The sequence below is a fragment of the Endocarpon pusillum genome (genome assembly GCF_000464535.1).
Source record: "Endocarpon pusillum Z07020 unplaced genomic scaffold scaffold1300, whole genome shotgun sequence".
Classification (NCBI taxonomy): Eukaryota; Fungi; Ascomycota; class Eurotiomycetes; order Verrucariales; family Verrucariaceae; genus Endocarpon; species Endocarpon pusillum.
The window spans coordinates 123,155-145,295 of NW_006913659.1; the positions used below are offsets into that span (position 1 = coordinate 123,155).

The following is a 22,141-nucleotide window of genomic DNA, read 5'->3' on the forward strand; positions in this document are numbered from 1 at the left end:
GCCGCTTTGGGGGTTAGTATCTACCCAGAGTTGCAAGGTAAAATTGCCTAACTGCTCAAACGGCGAATTTTCAGCTACGTACAGAGTAGTAAGTACAGTACTCGTAAAATGGTGCGAATTCTAAAGCCCCCCCTCCAGCAATGCATCTCACACGAACCAAAGGTGCCTTCAAGGGCGATTCGTATCCCCCTCGATACCAAACCGCTTTTTGTCCGTTAATAGGTTGGAAAGAAGCGCTGCCTTGATGCAATTGAGTCCTTCTTGCCATTACAAAAATCCAGAGGCCAATTGACAGCATTACCTTCAGCCTTGCCCATGCCGTCTGCTTCTGCTTCTGCTTCTGCTTCTGCTTCTGCTTCTGCTTCTGCTTCTGCTTCCGTTTCCGTTTCCGCTTCTGGCTCTAACTCTGGCTCTAACTCTGGCTCTAACTCTGGCTCTAACTCTGACTCTGACTTTGACTCTGACTCTAACTCCGACTCCGGCTCCAGTCTGAAGTCTGTGCCTAGCACAATGCACCCATTTCCCCCTCGAGATCCTCCAGGCACGGCTCAAACAGCGAAACACCCGGCCCGGGAAGAAACTCCTGCGCATCTAACGAGTCTTGACATTAGAACCTTCCCCAACATTTCTGCATCGAAACGTGAGACCTTCTCGTGTGTCTGCGCGACCTTCGAACCAGCCTGCTCGGATTGGTCGCCCAATCCGAACCGCAATCGACTTGGGCACAGAGAAGGGGGCTGGGATCTTGTGGGGTGGATTGGATTGGATAGGATTGGATTTTTGCATGGAGCCGCCAAGTGTGGAACGGGATGAATAGTGACGGAGCACACTCACTCGTGGTGTTTAAGAGAGAAAGAGACCGGATCGAGGTTTCTACGACGTGCTCGTTCACTGCGAGGTGAAATCATGGAAGGGGTCGAGTCAAGTATAGTTAGTTGCCAGAGCGCTTGGACGTATTTATCGCTATTTCTATGCTTTCATGCCCCCCTGAGCTTGAGAGTGCTCTCGGCTGCGTTCTAAGTACAGTAAGTATCTATTGACATATTCAAGCTGACTAGTTTTACCATCCTCCCAGAGCGGCCCGCCGCGGTCCCTTTCGGTCCCAACACGTTCTTCTCGATTATTTACGCTACCATGATCATGACGCCGTGCTGCAAGAAAAATCTTCGTCGCAGTATCCCATATCAATAACTGTTCCAGTCATGGTGTCATTCTACAGTAAGGTTTTTTGCATTAACTAACGATTATTTTTCTCATATCATCTCTTCCCATCTCATTCCCAAGAGAGGTTCAAACCCATCTCAGCAGGCTCCGGCTGGCCAAGCCATCCCGACAGTTCCAACAACGAACGAACGAACGAGAGATTTCCGACAGGTTTTTTTTTTTTAAAAAAAAAGGCGCTTTTCCCGCTCCCTACTTACGACGGTATTTTTTCTGCCTGCAAAAAAACTCCTGCTAACTGACTGGCACTTTCGGAAGGTGCGATTGGTCGAGGCTGCGGTTCTGGCTCTGGCTCGCATGGCGGGATGGGGTTGATAGGGAGCTAGTTACTTACTGGAGATTGTGAAGCTGGCTCGAATGGGATCAGGTGAATATGGAAGCTGATGTAGCTTGTGTGGGGAAGCGCCCTGGGGGGTTCAAAAGAGTTTGTGTGTGTGAGAGAGAGAGAGAAGAGGAGACAGAAATAAGAAATCGCAGCAGCAGCGGAACAGGCGATCATGTACCGGGTAAGCTTAAGGAGCCGGGGCGTGGCTGGCTTTTTGTTTGCGAAGAGGGGGGCGCTGTTCGATGCGGTTTCTTAGGGTGTCGATTCGGCTTTGTGAAGGGATGAGAATCTTTCCCTCTTGGTTGGGGAAGCTTCACAGCCCACTAAATACGTAGTAGTGTTTTGATAGGGCGTGTGTATGCTTTGAGTAAATGACGTGTCAGCTCCTGACTCTCGGGTGTTGTGTAGTGAAGCCGGGCAGTTATCGAGATAGAAGGGGCGCGCTGACGGCTCTCTAGCAGGTTTCAACAGGAAAGATTCTATCAAGACCATTGATCCTTTTTCCGCTGTTCAAACCAGTGCAGACTTTGATATTAACGTAAATCTCAAGAATTGTGCTCAGAATTGCTCCCGATCATGGAAAACCCACCCGCTCTTTTCGTTCCCCATCGTCCCAAGTCCAGATCACAGCATGACAGCGACACTCACCAGCCTGGATCTCGAGCACCAATGAACAACCCAAAACCCAGAAGCTTTGACCCCCCGTCCCCCAAAAGACCGCCCCCATCTGGCGCCCGGCAACCCCATCCTCCGGCCCTAGTTAGGCCCTTCCAGAGTCGGTCTTCGAAAAAAAAAAACAGCCAGGTCCATCAGTCACATGACAGTGCAGGGGATGGGGATGCAGCAGCATGAACAGTCGCCGCAATCGACACAGGGCATTGCGGCGCCCTTGACGCGAGGCTTTTGCGCGGGTTGAAGAGAGCTCGTGCTCGACGTCGGTGTCAGGGACGTGAGAACCATCTTTTTGTCGTAGCTAGTTGAGCGGTTGGCTGGTTGTGGTTGTGGTTGTGGTTGTGGTTGTGGTGGCGCTTGGAGGGAGTTTTCTCAATGCGAAGTCCTTTTACATATACACGGGGGGCTGAGCTCACCCTGCACTTTTGTCTATCGGAGGTAACGATGGATGATCTGGTGGGCGCTGGTTAGTGAGATGTGTGGTGATGGATGTAAGGGTAAAGATGGGCGTTGGTGGTGTGGAATTTGATATATGTCGTGTGTTTCAGGGAGGGGAGTAAAAAAATAGCTACATGTGTCTTAGAATGGGAAAATTGGGGACGATTGCCAGGGAAATGATGTAACTAGTTAGTTAGCCATGAAATCATTTTTATCATTTTCTTCAGCCACAGTTACTTCGTAATACATTACAATGCTTCCTAGTCACGGGGCAGCTGAAGACGCGGCATAACCACGCAAGTCTAACTAACTCCAGGGCTGATGTTGGTGCTCCTTTGGTGGTCTTTAACATACATGCCAGGGCTGACTTGTGGGCATTTCATCCTTCGAAGCATCTAGATGGCTGATCAGCTGCTCTAGCGTCTCTTGCTGTTGCTGATCGAAATTATGAAGAGTAATCAACACAGCAATGCCGATCCTATCCCTCTATCCTGTATGCACGCTCGAAAACGTTCGAGAGTGGAAAAATGTATTTATCATGGCGGACAATCTTGAGCCGCACAATCATCTACTGCTGCACCGCCACCACACACTTCACTGATTGTGGCTCCGAGATAACTTACTGCCACAGCTGAAGTTGCAGAACCATGAAAAGGGGTGATGAAGAAACTAAACGAAGCTTCAAAGGCACGTTTCTAACGTAGCGAAAGATCTATGCTTACCAAGGTACATTCTGCTGTGCATCACCGATATTTGAATGCCTGGACGGCTCTGGATTGGGTCAACAACTGCCTAACATTCTACCCCTTGCAGTAACAGCTGCAGATATGCTTCCATAGCATAATGATGAGGCTTCTAGAGACTGTGCTCGCACTACCTGGCCTTCGCTACATCAAGATGTATGAGAGCCTGCTTATTAACACAGACGGAGAGTGGTTTGCTTCGGACAAACTTGCATTGTCACCAAATTTAAATATGGTGCATTCAACCCAGCTCGCGGCGTCCAGGATATCCATATGTGCTTTCCTAAAGGACGGTGCCTTATTTTTGGAAGAATTTCAAGTAGCAGCAGTCTATACGGCAAAGTCATTGGGCGCAGCACTGAGATTCTTTCCTGATACACATGACTTCACTGATGATGTTGCTAAAATATGGAGTCGGTAGTGAAGAATGGTTGATGGATGCGGTATTGAACATGGAAACTTAATATATTGCTGTATTACATGCTACTGTAGGAGATACCCTTGAATATGTAGCTAGGTATATGGACCATTGAATCCGATGTCGTTCTGACCATCTATACTCCTGATATTGGTCTGCAGTGAGCTCTTCTCCAGCTTCTTTCCCCAGCATACCCCATGATGCTGCGATAGGAGCAACAGAGCTGCATATAGTACAACCAATGCTGGTCGTTCGGGTCGGCGGCATGAGGGGTAATAAGCGTATGATTGGTTGGTAAATCCTCTGCTTGGGTTTCCCAGTACAGAACGGGCAGTAGAGTCGCGAGATAGTTAGTGAAGATCGCAAAGCTCGAGTATACATACTCACTACCGACATATCCTCCAGTGGCGTGGTCAGAATAGGAAAATTGCTGGCTGTGGCTGCGGCTTTTTGCTAAGACTTCAGACCGTTCTAGGAGTACCCACCTCGCGGTTGAGAGCTCTCTCTGGAGCGCAATCAGTAGCGTCTCGAGCCTTGATGAAAGTTATGACCCGTAGTGTAAGAAGCTCCGTCTTTTCTTAGCCGAATACAACATCGGTAGTATACTCGAGGTGGAAAAGGTGTAGTGAAATTATAGTATTCTGCTGTAGGTCCTAGATAACTAGGCATTGATAATTTTCTGGTGGTGAACCTGCGCACAGAGCCATAATGCGATTGCATTTCGGCGCCAGCATGGAACGTAGGAAACCCCCATATAGAACAGGCCCGCGCCGGTTTGCGTTTCTGTGTCCATAAAGTTGGCGAGCGGTTCTTCGATGATGGCCTAGGATGAGATCCACCTGCTGGTGAGGTGGCTTTCATGAATGAAACTTCCGTAAAGAAAGAGGAGCTACCACTCACTGTCTCCATATTCCACCAGGCAAGATTTATGTTTGTCACTGGCTGACGTGACTGTACGCCAGCTAGTATTGGCTCTGGCGCATAGCTTGGCGAGCATGATATCAAGATGGATTCTGTGCGGTCTCAGCAAGGTTGCTGGGACGAGTGCGTCGTCCATTCGGCATCTTTGGTAGATGGTGTCGAAAAGGTGCAGTGAAATAGCATGTATCCTTTTCATGTTGGACGAGCTACCGTATCTTTTCTTCAAGAGCTCAAAGGCAGTCAACCAGGAGACCCAACCACACCAATTTGTGGAAAGAATGACCACCTTCTGTGAGTAGAGCTGTTTCGCAAGGCTCCGAGTATAGATGCGTGAGATATTGCACAGCGCTGCCTCAGGCATCCAATAAAAAACACCCGTCTCACCCTTGCTGGTTTTCTCGGTTGCCCGGTGGCAAGAAGGCAACGGCCAGGTATGAAGATACATCAGCAGTTTAGATAGACCCAACTGCCCTCCGTAGGGGTGCAGCTCCGCACTTGGGCGCACACACAAGGAAGCTCGGTTAATGATCCATGGCATTGACTTTGGTTTCCAGGGGAACGTAGCCGAGCTGATAAGTCGAAAGAGTTGGGCCTGGCAAGAGCTCGTAAATGTGAAAAAGCTTTATTCAGAGTATATTAAACAGGTTAGCCAGGTTCTGGAATAGGAAAAAAGCTCATTCATCAAGAAAAAGTACTACGTAGGCGTCGGTAATTAAACATGCAAGACGACGGTTGGGCCACCAAACGTGGTCCGCAATGGGGCTGCTGCCAAATTGCGGGATGTGAACGACAGGAGGACAGCCAGTAAGAGAGGCAAGATGACCGTAACGCAGCCTGACGGATGCAAAGTAAAAGCCCCCCGATTTGCAAGCTGGGTGAACTACCAACTTGGCTGGGGCCGCAACTTTGTCAGACCATCTGCCAAATTACCATGCATCACTAGAGGCAATAGCTCTGACCTATGACGATCACATCTCAATGCCCAATCATGATGGATATTAGAAGATAGCTTGCCCGTAGTTCGGTCTTGGGTCACTTGCTACTCCCGTGATGCGGCTCGAAACTCGATATGCGGATATGCTCGCTCGAGAGAACGGAAAGGGTCCATTGGCACGGAGCTATGCGGCACACTATAAGCACGTGCCTGAACCTCAACGTCAAGGCTACAGAACTCCAACTGTTCTGTGTTTAGTATATGACGCGTGAACGCTATCAAGCATCGATCCAGCATTCCCTTATTGTGACCACCCCATCCTTGGCCGTCCCGGTCGTTTTCCTGACTTCCTTTGGGCGTCAACAGGGATCTCGGCGTTCAGCAGATATAAAAAGAAACGGCTTTATCGACGCACCTTAGAACGGCGGTGATGCCCAATTCCACTAGTCTAATGTTAAGAGAATGCATAACAATGAAGACGTCGACAATATCGAGATTGTATCGAGCATGCTGGGTAGGTTCGGATGTTGTATTGGCATCATACCGGGATTGAGAGGGTAGGACGGTACAGGCAGGGGATCAAACATTCGAACCAATGCAAGCCATGTCAGACAGTCGATATGCAGCTCGTCATGGGGAGAAACGAAGATCTCCCGGGGATGGAGCTACAACATCATCACAATCCGTGTTGCCCGAGGAGCTGTCCAACAGAACCAAGTCATCACATGCTGAAAGTGGATGAGGAGATGACAACCTGCCAAGGTGCCGAAAAGCATCCGGGTTGACTCTAGAGGAAGGTTATGGCAGTCGGACGATGCAGATGTCTCAAATGATTCATCTGAGTGATGACACCAGAGCTGTGACGGAGGAAATCCCGAGAACGACCACCCAGAGTTCTTGCAAGCGTGGAAGCGACTTCATCAAGATGTCTGCCAGCGTCCACACATGGTCTGCCACGTCGCAAGTTTATTTTCAATCTAGCGCCGTCGTCCGAGAGGTGATGCGTGCTTCCCATTCCGAGGAGACATGAAGGGTCGATCACCTGAGACGTGGCTAGAGGAGGTCAGGGATGAGAGGGCTAGGCCACATCATGCCAGGAACCCAACGCCCACGCTCCATGTTGGTTCCAAATGGCCCGAGAATTGTTATGGCCATTCACAGCGGCCAGGAGCCTGTCATGGTGATGCAGTGAAACAGAAGACCACATGGTCAAGCGATAGCCCCCACTGGGGGATGGCTGCGGCTCTGCCGGTAGGGAACGGAATCCGTGACATCGAGCAGTTGGCGCTAGCACAATTCCTGGCCTAGTGCTTATATCATGTTCCTGCATTTGATAAGCCTGGGTGTACGAAATGCGGAAGATCGACCGGACAAATGCAATTGGGGGCCATTAGGGGCCTGCCAGTAGCAACACTGGTTGTGGGGAATCTTCGTGGAGAAGACTGTTTTGCACAATAGCTTAGCTTGCATCTCTCCACCGTGGCGAAGGCGGAGCATGCTGTCCGAACCAGGATTTTTCAGGTAGGCAACTTGGCGCAGAAAAGTGCTCATGGGTGTTGCAAGTCTTGGGCGGAGTGCTGAAGACAGAATTGTATTTCCGGCTATAGTTCTCTTAAGCAATTCGAGCAAGGGCAAAGAAGCCAGTCGCGGTGCAATCTTTCTGTGATGAGGCAGAGGGAAACTGACTGAGGATGAATTGTCGACAAATAAGGTATGTTCGGGTGCTGAACCCTGCCTCGCATGATATCGCTCTCCTTCCTTGTTGCAGCTGGTGCGTGGATGCAATGATGTTGGATGCAGCTTGCAGACGTTTGGATTCCCGAACTTGATCGAACGATTGCAATGGAGCTCGTGTGTGAAGCTAGCCACGTCGACTGAAGTCGTCGGCTTGAATACTATTGGAAGTTGACTCGATATTCGAAGTTGGCAAGGCATGAGGTGTGTCCGAGACGGGTTGTTGAGGGTCTGTAGAAGAATGCGTCTCCGTCACTCTGAGCACGCCTGGCTGGCTCGATTGGGAGATAAATAGTGCGCAATATCCTGAGAAAAGTGCTGATATTCTTGCACCACTTCGTCAACAAAGCATCAAGACTAGCAGCAAATTGCGCTGGTTGAGAATCAGTCCATATCTTCCACGTCTCGCATCTCTCCAACCTTGGTAAGATTGTTCACCATCCGCAAACTATACAGGATACAAGGGAGACTTACACAGCCCTTGTAGCTTCGTGAGAGAAAAAAAAAGTAAACTTCAACCTGAAATCCTCACCGGCAGGTTCCAATTGCCATCTGCATTCGATATGGACTGACGAATTAAGAATATGTGTTACTATGAGCGTTATGATTTCTCCTGCGGCGATCACAAATGGGGAAACATGAAATTGAGGTGCGAGCTTGAATATCGGATGGGTGAGACGTGCGGGATGGCCCCGAGGCCACTTGATGGGTACATATATCGACTACAAGAGCAGTGCCGATACTGCAAAGAAATGCAGCCAAAGAAGCGTCGCATTGAGAAAGCAGAAAGCGACATCAAACGCTGGCAGCAAGATGACGCGAGGAAATGGCGAGCCAATATTGAGAAAGCACAAGACGACCTGGTCTTGCTTAACCGCCAACTGGTAGAGCTGAATAACAAGCGAACTTCTGTCTCGAGACGGCTTTGAGATTCAACGACCGGCAGGCTGCTAAGAAGGTATTTCTTGGTTCTCTGGGCAGGTGGCTATGAATGGCTGTGCTTGAGGTAGCATTCCCTAAAGGGTGACTAGGCTGGTGGTAGTCAGTTCCAAAAAGTTTCAACCAGCAGATTGCTAGTGTAGCCTTTCTTAGAGCCAGTGTGTGGCAAATCGAATTCAAATATCAGGATATATCAGTGAACACGTTGAACATGGATTGGAGGAGTGAAGTTGATGCAGTCAGTCGGCAACTGACGATGCCCCTCATCTCTTTCTGTAACTAGAAAAAACAACATTAACGCTAATGCAGGGCCTCGCATGAGCATGACGTGGAGAAGGTGTTGAGTGCTAGTTCAAAAAGAACATCGTAGATAGAGGATGCATCTTCCATGCTGCGATGAAGGGAATGAGGGCTATCGAGGGGGAGACAGAAAACGAGATAAGATGAGGTTGACCTTAGGCGGGACGAGCCGGGCCGTGAAGAAGGGAACGCTGCATAGGCGCAGATCTGAGCATTGACGACCAATCGCTTACCCCTATTTGGCAACACTGTCACAGGCACTGATGATGAGCACGCTTTCACTTTCACGGTGTCCGATGTGCTTCAGACGATCTTCAGACGATCTTCGTACGGTCGACCGTGGTATATGCCATGATGCCATGCTGAATGCCTCCAAACACCATCATGCTCGGATCTTGACACGATGCAGGAGGTCGAGAACTTATCTGTGAAAGCTGGAAATCCTCCCCAGCAAGCTCAGCCCGTTTCTTGTTCCTCTTCTTTCGCCAGGCCGTGTTCCTTGAGAAGTGCCATGATCTCATCACCCGACCACAAGTGGTGATAGATGACCCCATCTTTTGTTTTTCCAACCGTTGCAAACTCGACTGGAGAATCAAATGTCAGCAACATGGTACATGGCCCAAGGCGAGCTCCACAGCTGCGTAGAGAATACGTACTCTTCTCGCTGCTCAATTTGGTGGAATCCATGGTCTTGCTGAGCACTTTCACCGCCATCCCGCAAGCCTCTTTCAAATCGCAGTCTTCCTTGTAATCCTGTTTTAATAGACTTTGGGCACTGGCATTGTTTGCGCCGACACTGGTCGCCTTCCAACCTCCATAGTTACCACTGGGATTACTTTGGTATAGCTGAAACTGTCTTTGTGGGTCCCAACCAGCATAGATGAACGACACGCCGAATGGCCTAAGACCTCCATGCTGAGTGTAGCTTTGCTTTAGATCGCATAGGCGGCGAACTAGTTGCTCGCAGGGGATGTCCTCGTTGTAGGTAAGGAGATATCTTTGCGCGGCTTGACGGGCGTAATTGATTAAGATGTTGGCGTCAGCAGTCATTCCAGCAACTGCGCAGATCATGTTGCTAGGTAACGAAGTCAGGAAGAGGCGACGAACCGGACGAGTGATTTGGAGTCTTACTCATTGAGGATGTAAAGCTTCTCAGCCGATGTATCTTGCTCGAGTAGCTTGCTAGTAACCTTCCGTTCGGCTGCAAGGACTATCCCATCTTGTGCCAATATTCCAAGAGCTGTCCCAGCATGTGATATAGCTTCTAGAGCATACTCGACTTGATATAACCGTCCTTCTGGAGAGAAGATTGTGGTCTGATGATGGATTAGCAACACCCTGGCTCCGGAGCGACAGAATGACAAACTCGAGAGTCGTATCTTCGCGACATTGTGCTTGGAATGTTCACGGAGTGGAAGCAGTTCTCTGAGGTTCAGTCGTGGAAGTTAGGGGTTCAATGGCATCGTAGGGGAAGAGATGCGGATGGATGAGCTATGTAGCCAAGGTGAGTAAGTAGGCATCGCTTCACGCGTTGCTCGAAAAACTTGGACCAATCGGAGGAGTGGAACACCCGCAGTCAAACTCTCCGCAGAGAGTAAATATTTTGCTGATGCCCAGTGGAAGGATACTTCACTTGTATCAGCACTGCTGCTGTTACATCCAGGCTTCAAATTTCAAATGCTTAAGTCTACTCATAGAGCAGCAGGTCCGGCAAACTCCAATGAGCCCGCCCTCCCTCCAGGCTGGACTGAGCATAAAGCTCCAACAGGACACAGCTATTACTACAATGCAGAGACTAAGCAGTCTACTTACACTCGGCCTGCAGCACCTTCCGCAACTCCTTTCTTCATAGACCATACCGCGACGCCGACTCTGCATGGTCAAATTCCCGGCCAGACTGCTGGCAGTTTCGAACCACCTCAGAGGTCTGAGTATGGGGGAAGCTTCCGAGGTGGCTTGTCATATCAAGACCGTTCTCGCCGTCAACATCAACAGGATCGGCCTAAGAAGAAGAAGACTATACCAGGATGTGAGCCATGGATTCTTGTGACCACAAAGCTGGGAAGACGATTCGTTCACAACCCGGAGAAGAACGAAAGTTTCTGGAAATTCCCTCAAGATGTCCTCCTGGCGACGTTTGAGATGGATCGGAAGGAGCAAGAAGAGAAACTGAGCGTCGAAGGAGAAGGTCCTAAAGCAGTAGCTACAGCTGAGCCAAGACCACGCCTACCTCCCCTCCAACGGGACAACGAAGGAGATAAGCGTGAAGCAGATGACAGCGATTCCTACGAAGATGTTGAAGTCACGGATGATGAAAACATTGATCTAGAACAGCCTGATGCCATCGAAGGACCAACAAAGAAACAGCGCACCAATTCCAATCATCAATCAGAACCATCTGGCCCGGTGGAGTTTAACGAGGAAGACATAGCCTACCAGCTTGCACAGATGGGTCAAGAGTACGGGCTGGACCCTGGTGAGTACGGCAACGGTGAAGATGATGAATACGACACCGGGCTGCCTCTTTCTGCTGATGACTCTCGAGCACTCTTTTATGATCTCCTCACCGACCATGCCATCAATCCATACACTACTTGGGAGAAGGTCCTCGAACAGGGCCACATCATAGACGATGAGCGATATGTCGCTCTCCCCAACATGCGCACTCGGAAAGAAGCCTTCACAATATGGAGCACGGAACGGATACAAGAAATGAAAGAGCAGCGCGCCAAAGAAGAGAAGAAAGACCCCCGAATCCCATATCTGCGATTGCTGCACGAACACGCAACGCCAAAGCTGTATTGGCCCGAATTCAAACGCAAATACCGGAAAGAAGAAGCAATGAAAGACGCCCATCTACCGGACAAAGAACGTGAGAAATTGTACAGAGACCACATCAATCGCCTCAAACTACCAGAAAGCACGCGAAGGACCGCGCTGAAAGACCTAATGAAAAGCATACCCCTGGAACATCTCCACCGAAACTCCACACCAGACACCCTCCCCGCAACCATCCTCACCGACCTCCGCTACATCTCGCTCCCCTCTCGAACCCGCGACCCACTCATCGAAGCCTACATCTCCACTCTTCCATCCCTTCCCCTCGACCCCAGTGCCGCCGGCCCATCCGCCTCGGATCAATCCGAAGCAGATAAGAAAGCGGAAGAGCGCGAGAAACGGGAGAAGGCACTGAGGGAACGGGAGAAGATGGTTCAGGAGGAGAAGCGGAAGGTGATGGGTGCTTTGAGGCGTGGCAAGGAGGTGATGAGGGATGAGGAGAGAGAAATCGAGGAGGCCTTGAGAGTCAGCGGCAGGGAAGGTTTGAGGGCGTATTTGAGGGAGATGGAGGGCAATGCTGCGGAGGGGAATGCTTCGAGCTGATCATTTCATGTCACCTTCCTTCAATAACTACAGCATACCATATCATTCCAAGAGACTGTTTGGTGCACAAGCCACTCACCTGGTGCTTCCTCGAGCCGAGTCCACCGCACCGTCCCGGGCAACTACCACGTCACAAGAGAAAAGAAGGACGGAAAGAAAAGGACTCTGCCTTGATTTTGCAAAAGCTAAGCTAAGCTACGCTACGGTACGCTACGGTACGCCGAGTCGAGCGAGCGTCTCCCGCAGCCTCGACATCGCGCATCGCAACTGCAAACTGCTGTCTGTATGTATGTACATACGTACGTCAAAGTTCGTCGTGCCCAGGGTACGTATGGCACTGCACCATTCCCACATGCCGAGCGTGCTACCAGTCAATTGGCAGGAAGTAACTACCACCGTAAAGCAGAGCCAACCCACCACACCAGAGGATACTTTCCAAAGCAGCCAAAGCGCCCATATCCACTACCCGTTCATTCATCCATGCATCCGCCCATCTGACAAAGCTAGTAGTGACCAGTGATGATAGTAGTACGAGCAGTAGCTGTGACAGACGCACGAATCATCTTCGCAGGTAGGGGTACCGCCATTCACGATTCACGATTCAGTCCGCCAGCCAGCCCAATCAATTAAATCACCAGCACACATCCGTCTCCCTTCCCCCAACTCCACCCCTCTAAGGGCCTTCACCGATCTAAGCAGGAGCCTGCCTCGCCATCAACATGTCCCTCAGCACGGCCAAGTCCTGGCCCGCGACCGGATTCTCAGCAAGGCAATCCCTCACGACGTTGAATTCCGGGATGCCCGCTGTGGGCGCTTGGAGGAGCAGTTGCTGTACGGCGGGTAACTGGGCTGCGTGGGGACCGAGGATCAGGTGAGCGGCGGCGTGGCCTGATGGTGCTGGTCCTGCTTGTTGTGCGGAGGGGTTGATGGCGGGTGCGGCGCTGGGGGTGGGGTTTGGGAGTGGTGCGGGTAGAGGAGGATGTGGTGAGCCGTATTGAAGTGGATGGGCGGGGTTTGTGGCTTGCTGCTGATTTTGCGTTGCTGCTGCTGCTGCTGCTGCTGCTGCGGTTGCGGGAGGAGGTGTAGGAGTCGGGTAGGCCGCCTGTGCTGGTGTCGGAGCTGTAGCACCACCCAGGCCTGCTCCTACGCCAACACCGGCAATAGGACTCGCAGCGATGGGCTGATGTTCCCTCGGCGTCGTCACATTTGCAATCGCGTTTGCATTCAGTTCGCTGGTTTTAATCACAAACGGCACGAGCAACATATCCTCTTGGATGGGCGTCTCAATCTTATCATTATCCAGCAATTGAAGCAATTCCGGTTTCTTCTCGCTCCCCGCCTCCAATGGGATGAGGTAGATATCCTTGATGGCCGAGTTGCTGGGGTTGACGCCGACGCCATAACGGTTACGGGTCTTGAAGTAATTGAACAGGACGTTGAATTGATGTTGCTCGTTGGGAATATCGGATGCGCGTAGGGAGACGACAATGACGTCGGAGGTGGAGCTGTAGCGGAGGCCGCAGAGGTAGCTGTCTGCTCGGGCAGGGTCGATCCGGCCCTCTATGGTGAGGATATTGGGGATGAGTTGTTGCCAGGAAAGGCCGAGGTTCTCAACGTCTGCGCCGGCGGCTTTCCGGGCTGAGGCCTGGAACCTGGCGACGGGGCTCATGTTGACGGATCCTCGCCAGATAATTGCGTTGTCGCCGTCGTAGGATTTGGGTGAGTAGGGTGGTGACTCGATGTCTTCGTCTTTGAGGAGAGCGTCAATTTCTGCATCAGCTGCTGTCTGGTTGGTCCTTTGTGGCTGGCCTCCGCTCTGGTATGGGATTTGTGGAAACGCAGGTCTCTCGCCGTCTGGAGAACCCTGGACACTCGACCAGACGTCTTGAATGTTGAAAGTTTGTGAGGACTTCCGTTCTGGGTCTGTGGACGGTCGAGGACGGACTTGTGTGTTGATAGAAAGTGGTTTGCCATCTGGTGATTTGGGCCCACCTAGAACAGGAGTCGTAGGGCTTTTCATCTCACGCATGTCTTGATCCAGACCACTCTCCCTCCGGCGCACTGGTGCATTCATAACATCCGGTTCAGCAGCGATTTGTTGAGTCTCATCGACGTATTCTTCCCCTTTGTGGGTTCGACGGATTCGAGGTCCTTGCTCCTGTACAATGACATGCTGCTTCTCTTGTTCTTGCTTGATCTTGGCGTCTCGTAGCTGTTGTTCTCTGCTTGCCATATCCTCAGGACTCATTCTAGCAAGATGTTGTCCCGTTATGCTGCCATCTAGCAAGCCATCTCTCAAGGCATCGTTCTTTTTTACGTTGAACATAATTGTCCTTACTTGAGACTTATAGGCATCATTTGGTTCTCCAGATCCATTAGAGAGAATGTGATACAAAGCATGTTCCACACCCAGGCCTAGCTGAGTCCCCAAGCCGTCCGCAGTTTGCCCAGCTGGTATGCCAAATTTTCCTTGCTTCTGAGCATTCACAGCTTCTGATGAGAACATGCGCACAAGGTTGGCCGCTACTGACTTCCTCTGTGCGGGCAGTTCGTCGACTTTTGATGCAGCCTGAGCATTAGAAGCTTCAGGTTTGGAGCTCTGTCTGGATGGGGTTTGTATGCCACTGGACTTGCGCCTCTGCTGGATAGGGTGACCCCCGTTTTGCCCATGGGTAGAGGTTGGGGTTGGGGTTGGGGTTGGGTGTGCTGAAGTCTGGCGTTGCTTCTTAGAATCCTGATAGGGTCAGATCAGTCAAATCACTCAATGATTGTTCCCATGTGAAGCTACGTACCTGAAGGGCGCCGGCGCCATTGGCTGGCTCCTCATGTTTGCGCTTCTGCCCTGCCGAGCCACTACCAACATCCTTTCCTGGTGTTTGTGTGGTGTCAACCTCCAGACCGGCTTCAGACACAACCTCACTAGGCCGTGATCCAGCCTTCCGACCTCTCTTTCCACCCTTTTTCTTCTTGGCCGCTTTCTCTGCTTCAGCAGCTTCTCTCTTTCTAGCCACTTCCTCCCAGGGTTTTTCGCCTCTGGCGATTGCGGCCAGCAGCTCCTTGTGATCATCAGGTTTGCATATCTCACAGAAATACTTATCAGGAGCTTCTTCAGGTGGGTAGGGCAATAGCATGCAGTCGTTGTGCTGCCAGGCGGAGCAGTTGTCACAACAGATCATATCTCTCTGCGTGTCTTCTTCCTCTTCGTAGTGACCGCATACGCATCGTATAATCTCATCTTCTTCATCTTGTACCTCAGGCTCTTTCGTCTTTGGCCCTTTGCCTTTGCCTTTCTTCTTGGGTGCATCTTCGTCGATGTCTCTATCTTTGGTGTACTGGCCTTTGGTAGCGCGCCCCGACCGTCGAGGTTCATCTGCGAGAAAGATTTGTCAGCGAGTCAAGCAAAAGATGCCAACGTGTATGAGCTGGCCGTAGGGATATGGCGGACAGCTTACCAGCCATGATTCAAAGCCACAGAACGTGTACCCCACAGATTACAGCGGGACTGTGATGAAGCCACGCAATCACGATACTATTTGGTTCCCGATCTACAACAGCAAAGAGCGGGGTACTGGAGTGTTGTGGTTGATTTGAGGTGCGCAGACTATCAAGGAGCGCAACCAACAGAAACACAAGACCAGAGAGCTGAACACCACAACAATTCCTAACACCGTCCAGCCAGCCAATAACCGTTCAAGACAATGACAGCTCTTCCAACTGCTTCAATATAACCACCAGTTTCAAACCCCGATGTCTTGCACGAATCCGCACAAAGCTTGAGGAAGCAGGATTGTTGGCGCAAAATGATACTTTCGTGATTATGCACGTTGTGGGCGTGGTCAAAAGAGATGTTGGCCTGCTTCCTGTTGCCAGCCTTGTGACAATTGATGCGGTGAGCTGTCGGCCGTTCAATGTGATTTGCAGGAGGATGAAGCGATCATGTTGTGGTTGACATCGGAAGCTGTGCGCAAAAGAGGAGATAGCTCTAATTTCATCACGTGCCTCCACCTTGTGTCAAGATAAGCTTGGTAATAATCTATCTACTCGTGCTAAGTTAAAGTTTACTACTACTACGGTAGGAGGCATAAGTATTGTTAGCTTCAAGCTAGAAATTTTGTATTTAACACAGCCTTACTCTGTAACACAAATGCACTTTACTGTAACGATATTAACTAGTCTGAATAGCTCTCAGAACAAAGCCAATAACCAGGATTAGTGAGGGTCAAGACTCATGATAGCTCCGAGAACGCCAGACTCTTGTATCGAAAACTAACTAGCTATAACTAGCTCATGCTAACAATCCTTATGCCTCCTACTGTAGTACTAGTAGTAAGTATCTAGAACCCTTTCAGCCAGGGAGAAAGTTTATATTCCGCCAGTGGAGCTTCCTTTAACGCCCAGACACGACGCAATACGGCTGGCCCACCATCCATACCGTCTAGCATATCTCCCCAGAGCATGCATTGAACAGTTAGTTGCACTAGCTAACAAGCCAAGTTGCATATTGAAGAAGAGCAGCACCATAGAAATGATCAGACTGCGCGCGGAATTACTTTAAACTGGCCTGAAAGCTCTGCTTCTTTCCTTCAGATGAATCACTGCTATTCCTTCCAAAACGACTCTTCAGCTAGGAACTCTCCACGAAGTATTGCTTTGATGGGTCGATGTCGACCCAGACCATCTACTAAAAAGGTTTCAAGTATACGGAGAAGAGTATTTGATGCGCTCCTGGGTTACAGTAAAGGTTTGCAAGAACCTGCCTTGAATCCTGGAGAGTTCGTTGTGACTATGTGGCTGTTCACAATAAGTCCTGGGAGTGATTTGCGAATCGGAAAGTCAGACCCATGAAAATCTCTTTCGTCTCATTACGCATTTCGATGAGACATCTCACCACTTCATACCTTTCCGTTTCGTAGTATAGAAGCCCCTCTTCATGTTCACGCGATACAACTCGGTAAGCGCATCCATATACACTGGCGTCTTCGGAGTTTGGAGCATCAACAAGAGCTTTGTACTTTCCAGCCCACGTTCTGAGCACGCCTCCTGAAATGCTAGCTGGCCTCAAATCTGGGGTTTCAGAGAGCGAAAGTAGCCGGGATAGAACGTCAGGATCAGCCAGAGAACCATAGACAAAATACCATACTGGGTACTGATCCTGGGCTGGCGAGTAGGTTAATGGTGGGCCGCTATGGTCTAATCGGTGCTGTGGAAGGGTCGAGTCAATACCGAGTATTGGATGCATGGATGAGTCGGACAGCGCCTTTTCAGCCTTAGAGATCCGGATAAATGTTGGCTGAAACGTGGTGCCAGCCAGACTATCGAGAATAGCTTTCTTTGCGGTGCCATCAACACGAACAAAATTTGCTTCGTCTCCTGCGTCGCCAATGCCTCTGATGAGGGTGGGCGCCGATGTCATTCCTGTTGCCCGCTGGATTTCTGCTGCACTGGCCAAGGATCCTTCTAACTTGACAAGATACGTCGACGGCTTCTGGCTGTCTGCGGTTATTGTAGTAAAGAGCCTCTTGAATTTTCTAAGGCCTATAGAATATTCATAGGCTTCCCGGTCATAGCCTTCAGCCACCTTTTCGGCACGCACAATGTCCCAATGCTCATCAGATACTCTTGTACGTGAAAGATTGCCTCGGTAATCCATAATATGCGCAGCAGCTTCTGCATGGGTGTAAGCAAACAATCTTTGCCATCTTGCAATAGATTGAATATCGTGTTCAGATTCGGCATTCAGCTCGTCCACAACATTTGTAGCCATGTATTCCAGTTCAGCAAGAAACTCCATCATGTCAGTCTGCACGAAACGAATGTGTGGTACCGAGGGTCAAGAAGGATAGATGTATCGATATTGACTCCCTGGTACCTTTACCAGATGACTCACTGTATTTAGTTAGATGCAGTATGGTGGGTCATCTCTCTGGATAAGAATCAACTTGAAGAAAATTTCCAACAACCTTTCAGTCACAAAAGCACTAGACTAACACCATTTGATAGAAGTGGAGCCACGAGGACCTCAAAAAGCAATGTGTATGTGCTGCAGGGAGACCATTGATGGCATGATTTCCCGCTGCATTTATCCAAACTGTTGTTCATGTTGAGAGATTTCCATGTGGCCCTATTATTAGCTCAGGAAGATTTTATATGGAACATGCTGTTACTCTGCTTATTTCGGTGTCATGCGTGCTTGACTGACTTCTCTATATTATCTTACCAACGTAAAGGATGAATGCAGAGTCCCATGCTCCTATAACGCCTGAGGAGATATGGAGGAGGACTACTACAAGACAGTAAGATAGACAAGCGAGCTTTTTGCCGGTACTCACAACATCCCTGTATTGGCTCACTTGGGATATGAAGGTGAAAACCCGCAAGAGTACATATCCACTGCACTGCCGTGAACTGAGCCTAATGATCATTGGATTTTATCCGCCATAGACGCAGCTCTGTATCCTTCGAGTGGCAGTTCTTGGTCATGGATGTATGAGCCATTCATAGTGAAACACGGTTCACCAGGGTTCCATTTTGGGCACCACGGTGGATAGTAAGCCTTACTAGTTACGTACTAGTAGTTAGCCCGTTCATCCGCACCAAGCTTCGATCTTGGCGATGCGTTCCAGACACATCCACGATCTTTCAAGTTGTCTCAAGTATGTCGCACGAAAATGCAGTATGGTATCAGGTGCCCGGGTCTGTCTTCCATGAGGGCTTTGTCACATGTGCCCTAGTCACATCTCTAGGAAGCAAAAGAACACAAGACCAACTCCATCACCACTGCTACCTGGTACGCTGGTGTTTGAGATGGCGCATCCCTACTCTAGTTCAGCGCTTTCTGAAGCTATGGCAGACTCTGAACATTTCTCGCTACAAAATAGATCAGAGGTGAGGCGACAGACTGTCGAATATATACGTATGAGTGCTCTATTGCACAGCCTTTTTCCCCTTGTGGATGGTCCGAGTGTCAATCCTCTATCATGCATGCCTCGATTTGAAAGATCTGAACTGTTTTCTCTCACGGATTGCCCCCTACCACTCGTTCTGTTGAAGCGGCTATTGGACACCGTCTTGATACGAGATGGGATGCCTTGGCTCTTGTGGAAGTGAAGAAGAGTGTGTTACGAAATGCTTCGGCCGACGACCTTTGCATTCGCCTGGAGCGTCGTTGCGTAGGCAAGCTCCTCAAAACTCACATCCAAGCTCCGGCATAGCTACTGTTACTCCTCTTGTAGAGCTCCGCAACGAAAACAACCCGCAAGTCGCTCAGCAGGTTACCCCACCTAGGCCACAGCCCGTTCGTCATGCTAAAGCTGAAGAAGGCTCGACATCAGAGAGATCGTCACCGAACCCATCCGGAAGCAATGATGTGGTAACAGTCACGACCCCAACCCCAGCGCGTGGCCAACACCCTCCGCAAGTCTCTTCGAACGCCTTCGCTGAAAGGAGAGCTGGCCCTCCACGAACTAATCCGTCCAGGACTTTCGGCTCGCAGTGTGATCCAAATGATCCGGCTAGTGCACGAGTGGCTCTATCTGTCAACCCTGTAAGGGTTTCTGCGGCTCGAGACCGGCATTTTGCCCGTATGGATTCGCCAAGGCCCCAGCCTAGCCGTTCAGCGGTCTCCATCAATCCGCCAGCCGCCAGTAGCTGGGAATCCCATTCAGCCGCTTTGACCAGGCGACCGGCTGTTGCACTTCCAGCCTTAGCTGCATCCTCGCAGCAGCGGATTAGAGGTACGAGCAAGGGACAGCTTTGCTCAATACGTGAGGATGATAGGAGGTGGCCAGATGGTAGCAGTTCACTAAAAGGCGGGTCCTCTGGGTTTTTGCGAAGTTCGTCACGCGAGGCAGAGACACAGGTTCAGCATCCAAGTCCTGATTTGGGTTTGAGGACTGCTGCGACTTCGAGAATTGCTGGTCCTTCGAGAGCTGCCACTTCTCGGAGACATGCTGAACCGTCAGTAGGTCACGCAGGTGAATATCGTTTCATGCGGCTTGGTATCGAATCAGAGTTTTTCCTCGCTGCGCTCAGCTCAAAGCATGATGCAGCTCAGCTCGGAAGCTTCGTGAACATGCTGGCCAGCAGCTACAACAGGGCAGTGGGTTACAAACATCGTCGTATGCACCGTACTCTAGACTCGCCCCATGGCGCTCATAACTACTCGAAGTGGACCATGGCCGAGGAGCCTAGTCTAGAGTCCGGGGTGAAATCACCATGTAAGCCACCCTTGCTTTGAAGGTACTGGGACTACACAAGCGGATAGATGCTGACCCTACTTCAGGGCCACTGGAGATGATCTCACCGATTTTCGACGTCTACCCACTGTCAGGGTGGCGACGCCATGTCATAGCGATCTGGAACTTCCTAGAACAGCACTATTCCATTACCACATGTGACTCGTGTGCCACTCATATACATGTCTCGCTCGTTCCACACTACGACTTGAAAGACCTCAAGCGAGTTGCAGTCTCCGTCATACATTTTGAGCCAGCCTTTGAAGCTTTGATGCCTGAAGCACGCAGAGGAAATCCGTTCTGCCAAAGCAACTGGCTGGATAGCCCTCGCTTAGCACGAGCTGGGCTGTCCCGCTCTGAGTCCATTGCTGAAATAGAACGAAAACTAGATGCCTACGATTTAATAACGTCAATCCAGAAAGGTGGAGACAAATGCTTCGCTTGGAATTTTGAGAGCTTGAGAGAACACGGTACAATAGAATTTCGCAAACCCCCGGCAAGCTCAACTGCTGATGAGGCTCTTAGCTGGGCTGAACTGACATTGAACTTTATACAAGCATCGTTGAAATACGGCACGTCCCGCAGGCTGAAGAGGATCCCGTCAACTATCAAGGGACTGCGCTGGTTTCTGGAGCAGGTCTATGTTCCTGGCATGAACGTCCCTAGCAGGTTAGACAGGATATGGGCAGGTAAAGACGAAAATGCAGCTTTGCAACCTTGGGTGTGGACTCGAAGGAAATTAGATGGGGACATGAGCCTGGATACACGCCTCCGAAAGTTGGCAGCGGCAGATCTGGAGTTGGTTCTTACGCATGCAAAATCCAGCAAAGAACCGTACTGGCCACAGGAAAGAACCCCATGACGCATCTTCCAGCTGAGAACAAGCCGCCGTGGTGCTACCTGCTATGCGATTCCACTTTCAAAAAGCAATGGGGCCTGCAGCAGGAACCAATGGTCTACCAGGGAAGATAGCCGACCTTGAATCCGTTACCAATACGTATCACGAGGAGGAACTGCCGCATGTGGTCATCGAAACATTGCAGATAGACTCGCCCTTGGATGCTTTGTCCACGCAAGAAACGGGATGCAATGTGGTGGCAGACACTTCTGACTCAGGCCAGGATAGATGGTCGAGAGCGGCCCTAAGGTGGTGGGAGAGTTCATCGGAAGGAGAGAAACGGCTGAGACATGCATTCACATGTGCTGTATAGTTAGTTGTGCTCTTGCTGCGTATCTAACTAGTCCAGTTAACATTGCACAGTAACGAGTAGCTTAATTCGTTCTGTCCGCCATTTGGTTCCAGTAACTGGGGTAGGGTATATTCAAAACCTTCAGGTTACCTGAAATGATTGTTATGGCGTAGTGCGCCTTCGCAGCCGCCAGTGGGACAAGACTCAGCTAACTTAGGTGTTTGATATTGGAACGAAATGGATGGCGATCTTGGTTTCAAGCATTCTCAAATACGTAGCCGGGTGTCGGATGGCAGAGAAACCGCATGATGGGAGTTGATAGTAAGCAATTGATTGGCTCGAGGATTGCGTTGGCCTTTGCTGTGTTTCAGACAAGCTCCAGTTGTTCTTTGTTAGTGGTCACCCGGTTGCTTTTAGCATACCCGGTACGGTGTAGTTAGTTACAGTCCATACTTAAGTACCGCTTGAAGCACCTCGGCTACAACTGTGGCGCTACGGCTTGCTTGGAGCTTCACCTGCGCGGGATTCCAGATTCAAGGAATCGATCATTATCACGTATCACGGAATATCAACAAGAAGAGCATCTTGGAAGAAGCACCCGCGGCCTCCCTCCGGACCATGACATGATGATCCTTTCTTTTCTATCCCTCTATACATCCTAACCGAGCTTACTGTAGCACCTGCCCCTCCC

General features: G+C 50.3%; 5 protein-coding genes across 5 annotated transcripts; 2 read left to right on the top strand and 3 right to left on the bottom strand.

Moving 5' to 3' along the window:
- Positions 1-9,101: 9,101 nt before the first annotated feature.
- Positions 9,102-10,035, bottom strand: EPUS_00698 (proteasome subunit alpha type 4; the record flags this gene model as incomplete). Its single annotated transcript, XM_007801478.1, has 4 exons — positions 9,102-9,229; positions 9,302-9,720; positions 9,777-9,961; positions 10,012-10,035. The coding sequence occupies 4 exons, from the start codon at positions 10,033-10,035 to the stop codon at positions 9,102-9,104; spliced, it is 756 nt and encodes a 251-aa protein (XP_007799669.1).
- Positions 10,036-10,322: 287 nt separating this feature from the next.
- Positions 10,323-12,026, top strand: EPUS_00699 (uncharacterized protein; the record flags this gene model as incomplete). The annotated part of the gene is made up of 1 exon (XM_007801479.1): positions 10,323-12,026. The coding sequence occupies one exon, from the start codon at positions 10,323-10,325 to the stop codon at positions 12,024-12,026; it is 1,704 nt and encodes a 567-aa protein (XP_007799670.1).
- Positions 12,027-12,717: 691 nt separating this feature from the next.
- EPUS_00700 (uncharacterized protein) lies at positions 12,718-15,485 on the bottom strand (the record flags this gene model as incomplete). Its single annotated transcript, XM_007801480.1, has 3 exons — positions 12,718-14,760; positions 14,819-15,396; positions 15,479-15,485. The coding sequence occupies 3 exons, from the start codon at positions 15,483-15,485 to the stop codon at positions 12,718-12,720; spliced, it is 2,628 nt and encodes an 875-aa protein (XP_007799671.1).
- Positions 15,486-16,821: 1,336 nt separating this feature from the next.
- EPUS_00701 (uncharacterized protein) lies at positions 16,822-17,817 on the bottom strand (the record flags this gene model as incomplete). The annotated part of the gene is made up of 1 exon (XM_007801481.1): positions 16,822-17,817. One exon carries the CDS (start codon positions 17,815-17,817, stop codon positions 16,822-16,824), a length of 996 nt encoding a protein of 331 aa, XP_007799672.1.
- A 1,287-nt stretch (positions 17,818-19,104) lies between these two features.
- EPUS_00702 (uncharacterized protein) lies at positions 19,105-21,122 on the top strand (the record flags this gene model as incomplete). Its single annotated transcript, XM_007801482.1, has 2 exons — positions 19,105-20,242; positions 20,308-21,122. The coding sequence occupies 2 exons, from the start codon at positions 19,105-19,107 to the stop codon at positions 21,120-21,122; spliced, it is 1,953 nt and encodes a 650-aa protein (XP_007799673.1).
- Between the last annotated feature and the right edge of the window lie 1,019 nt (positions 21,123-22,141).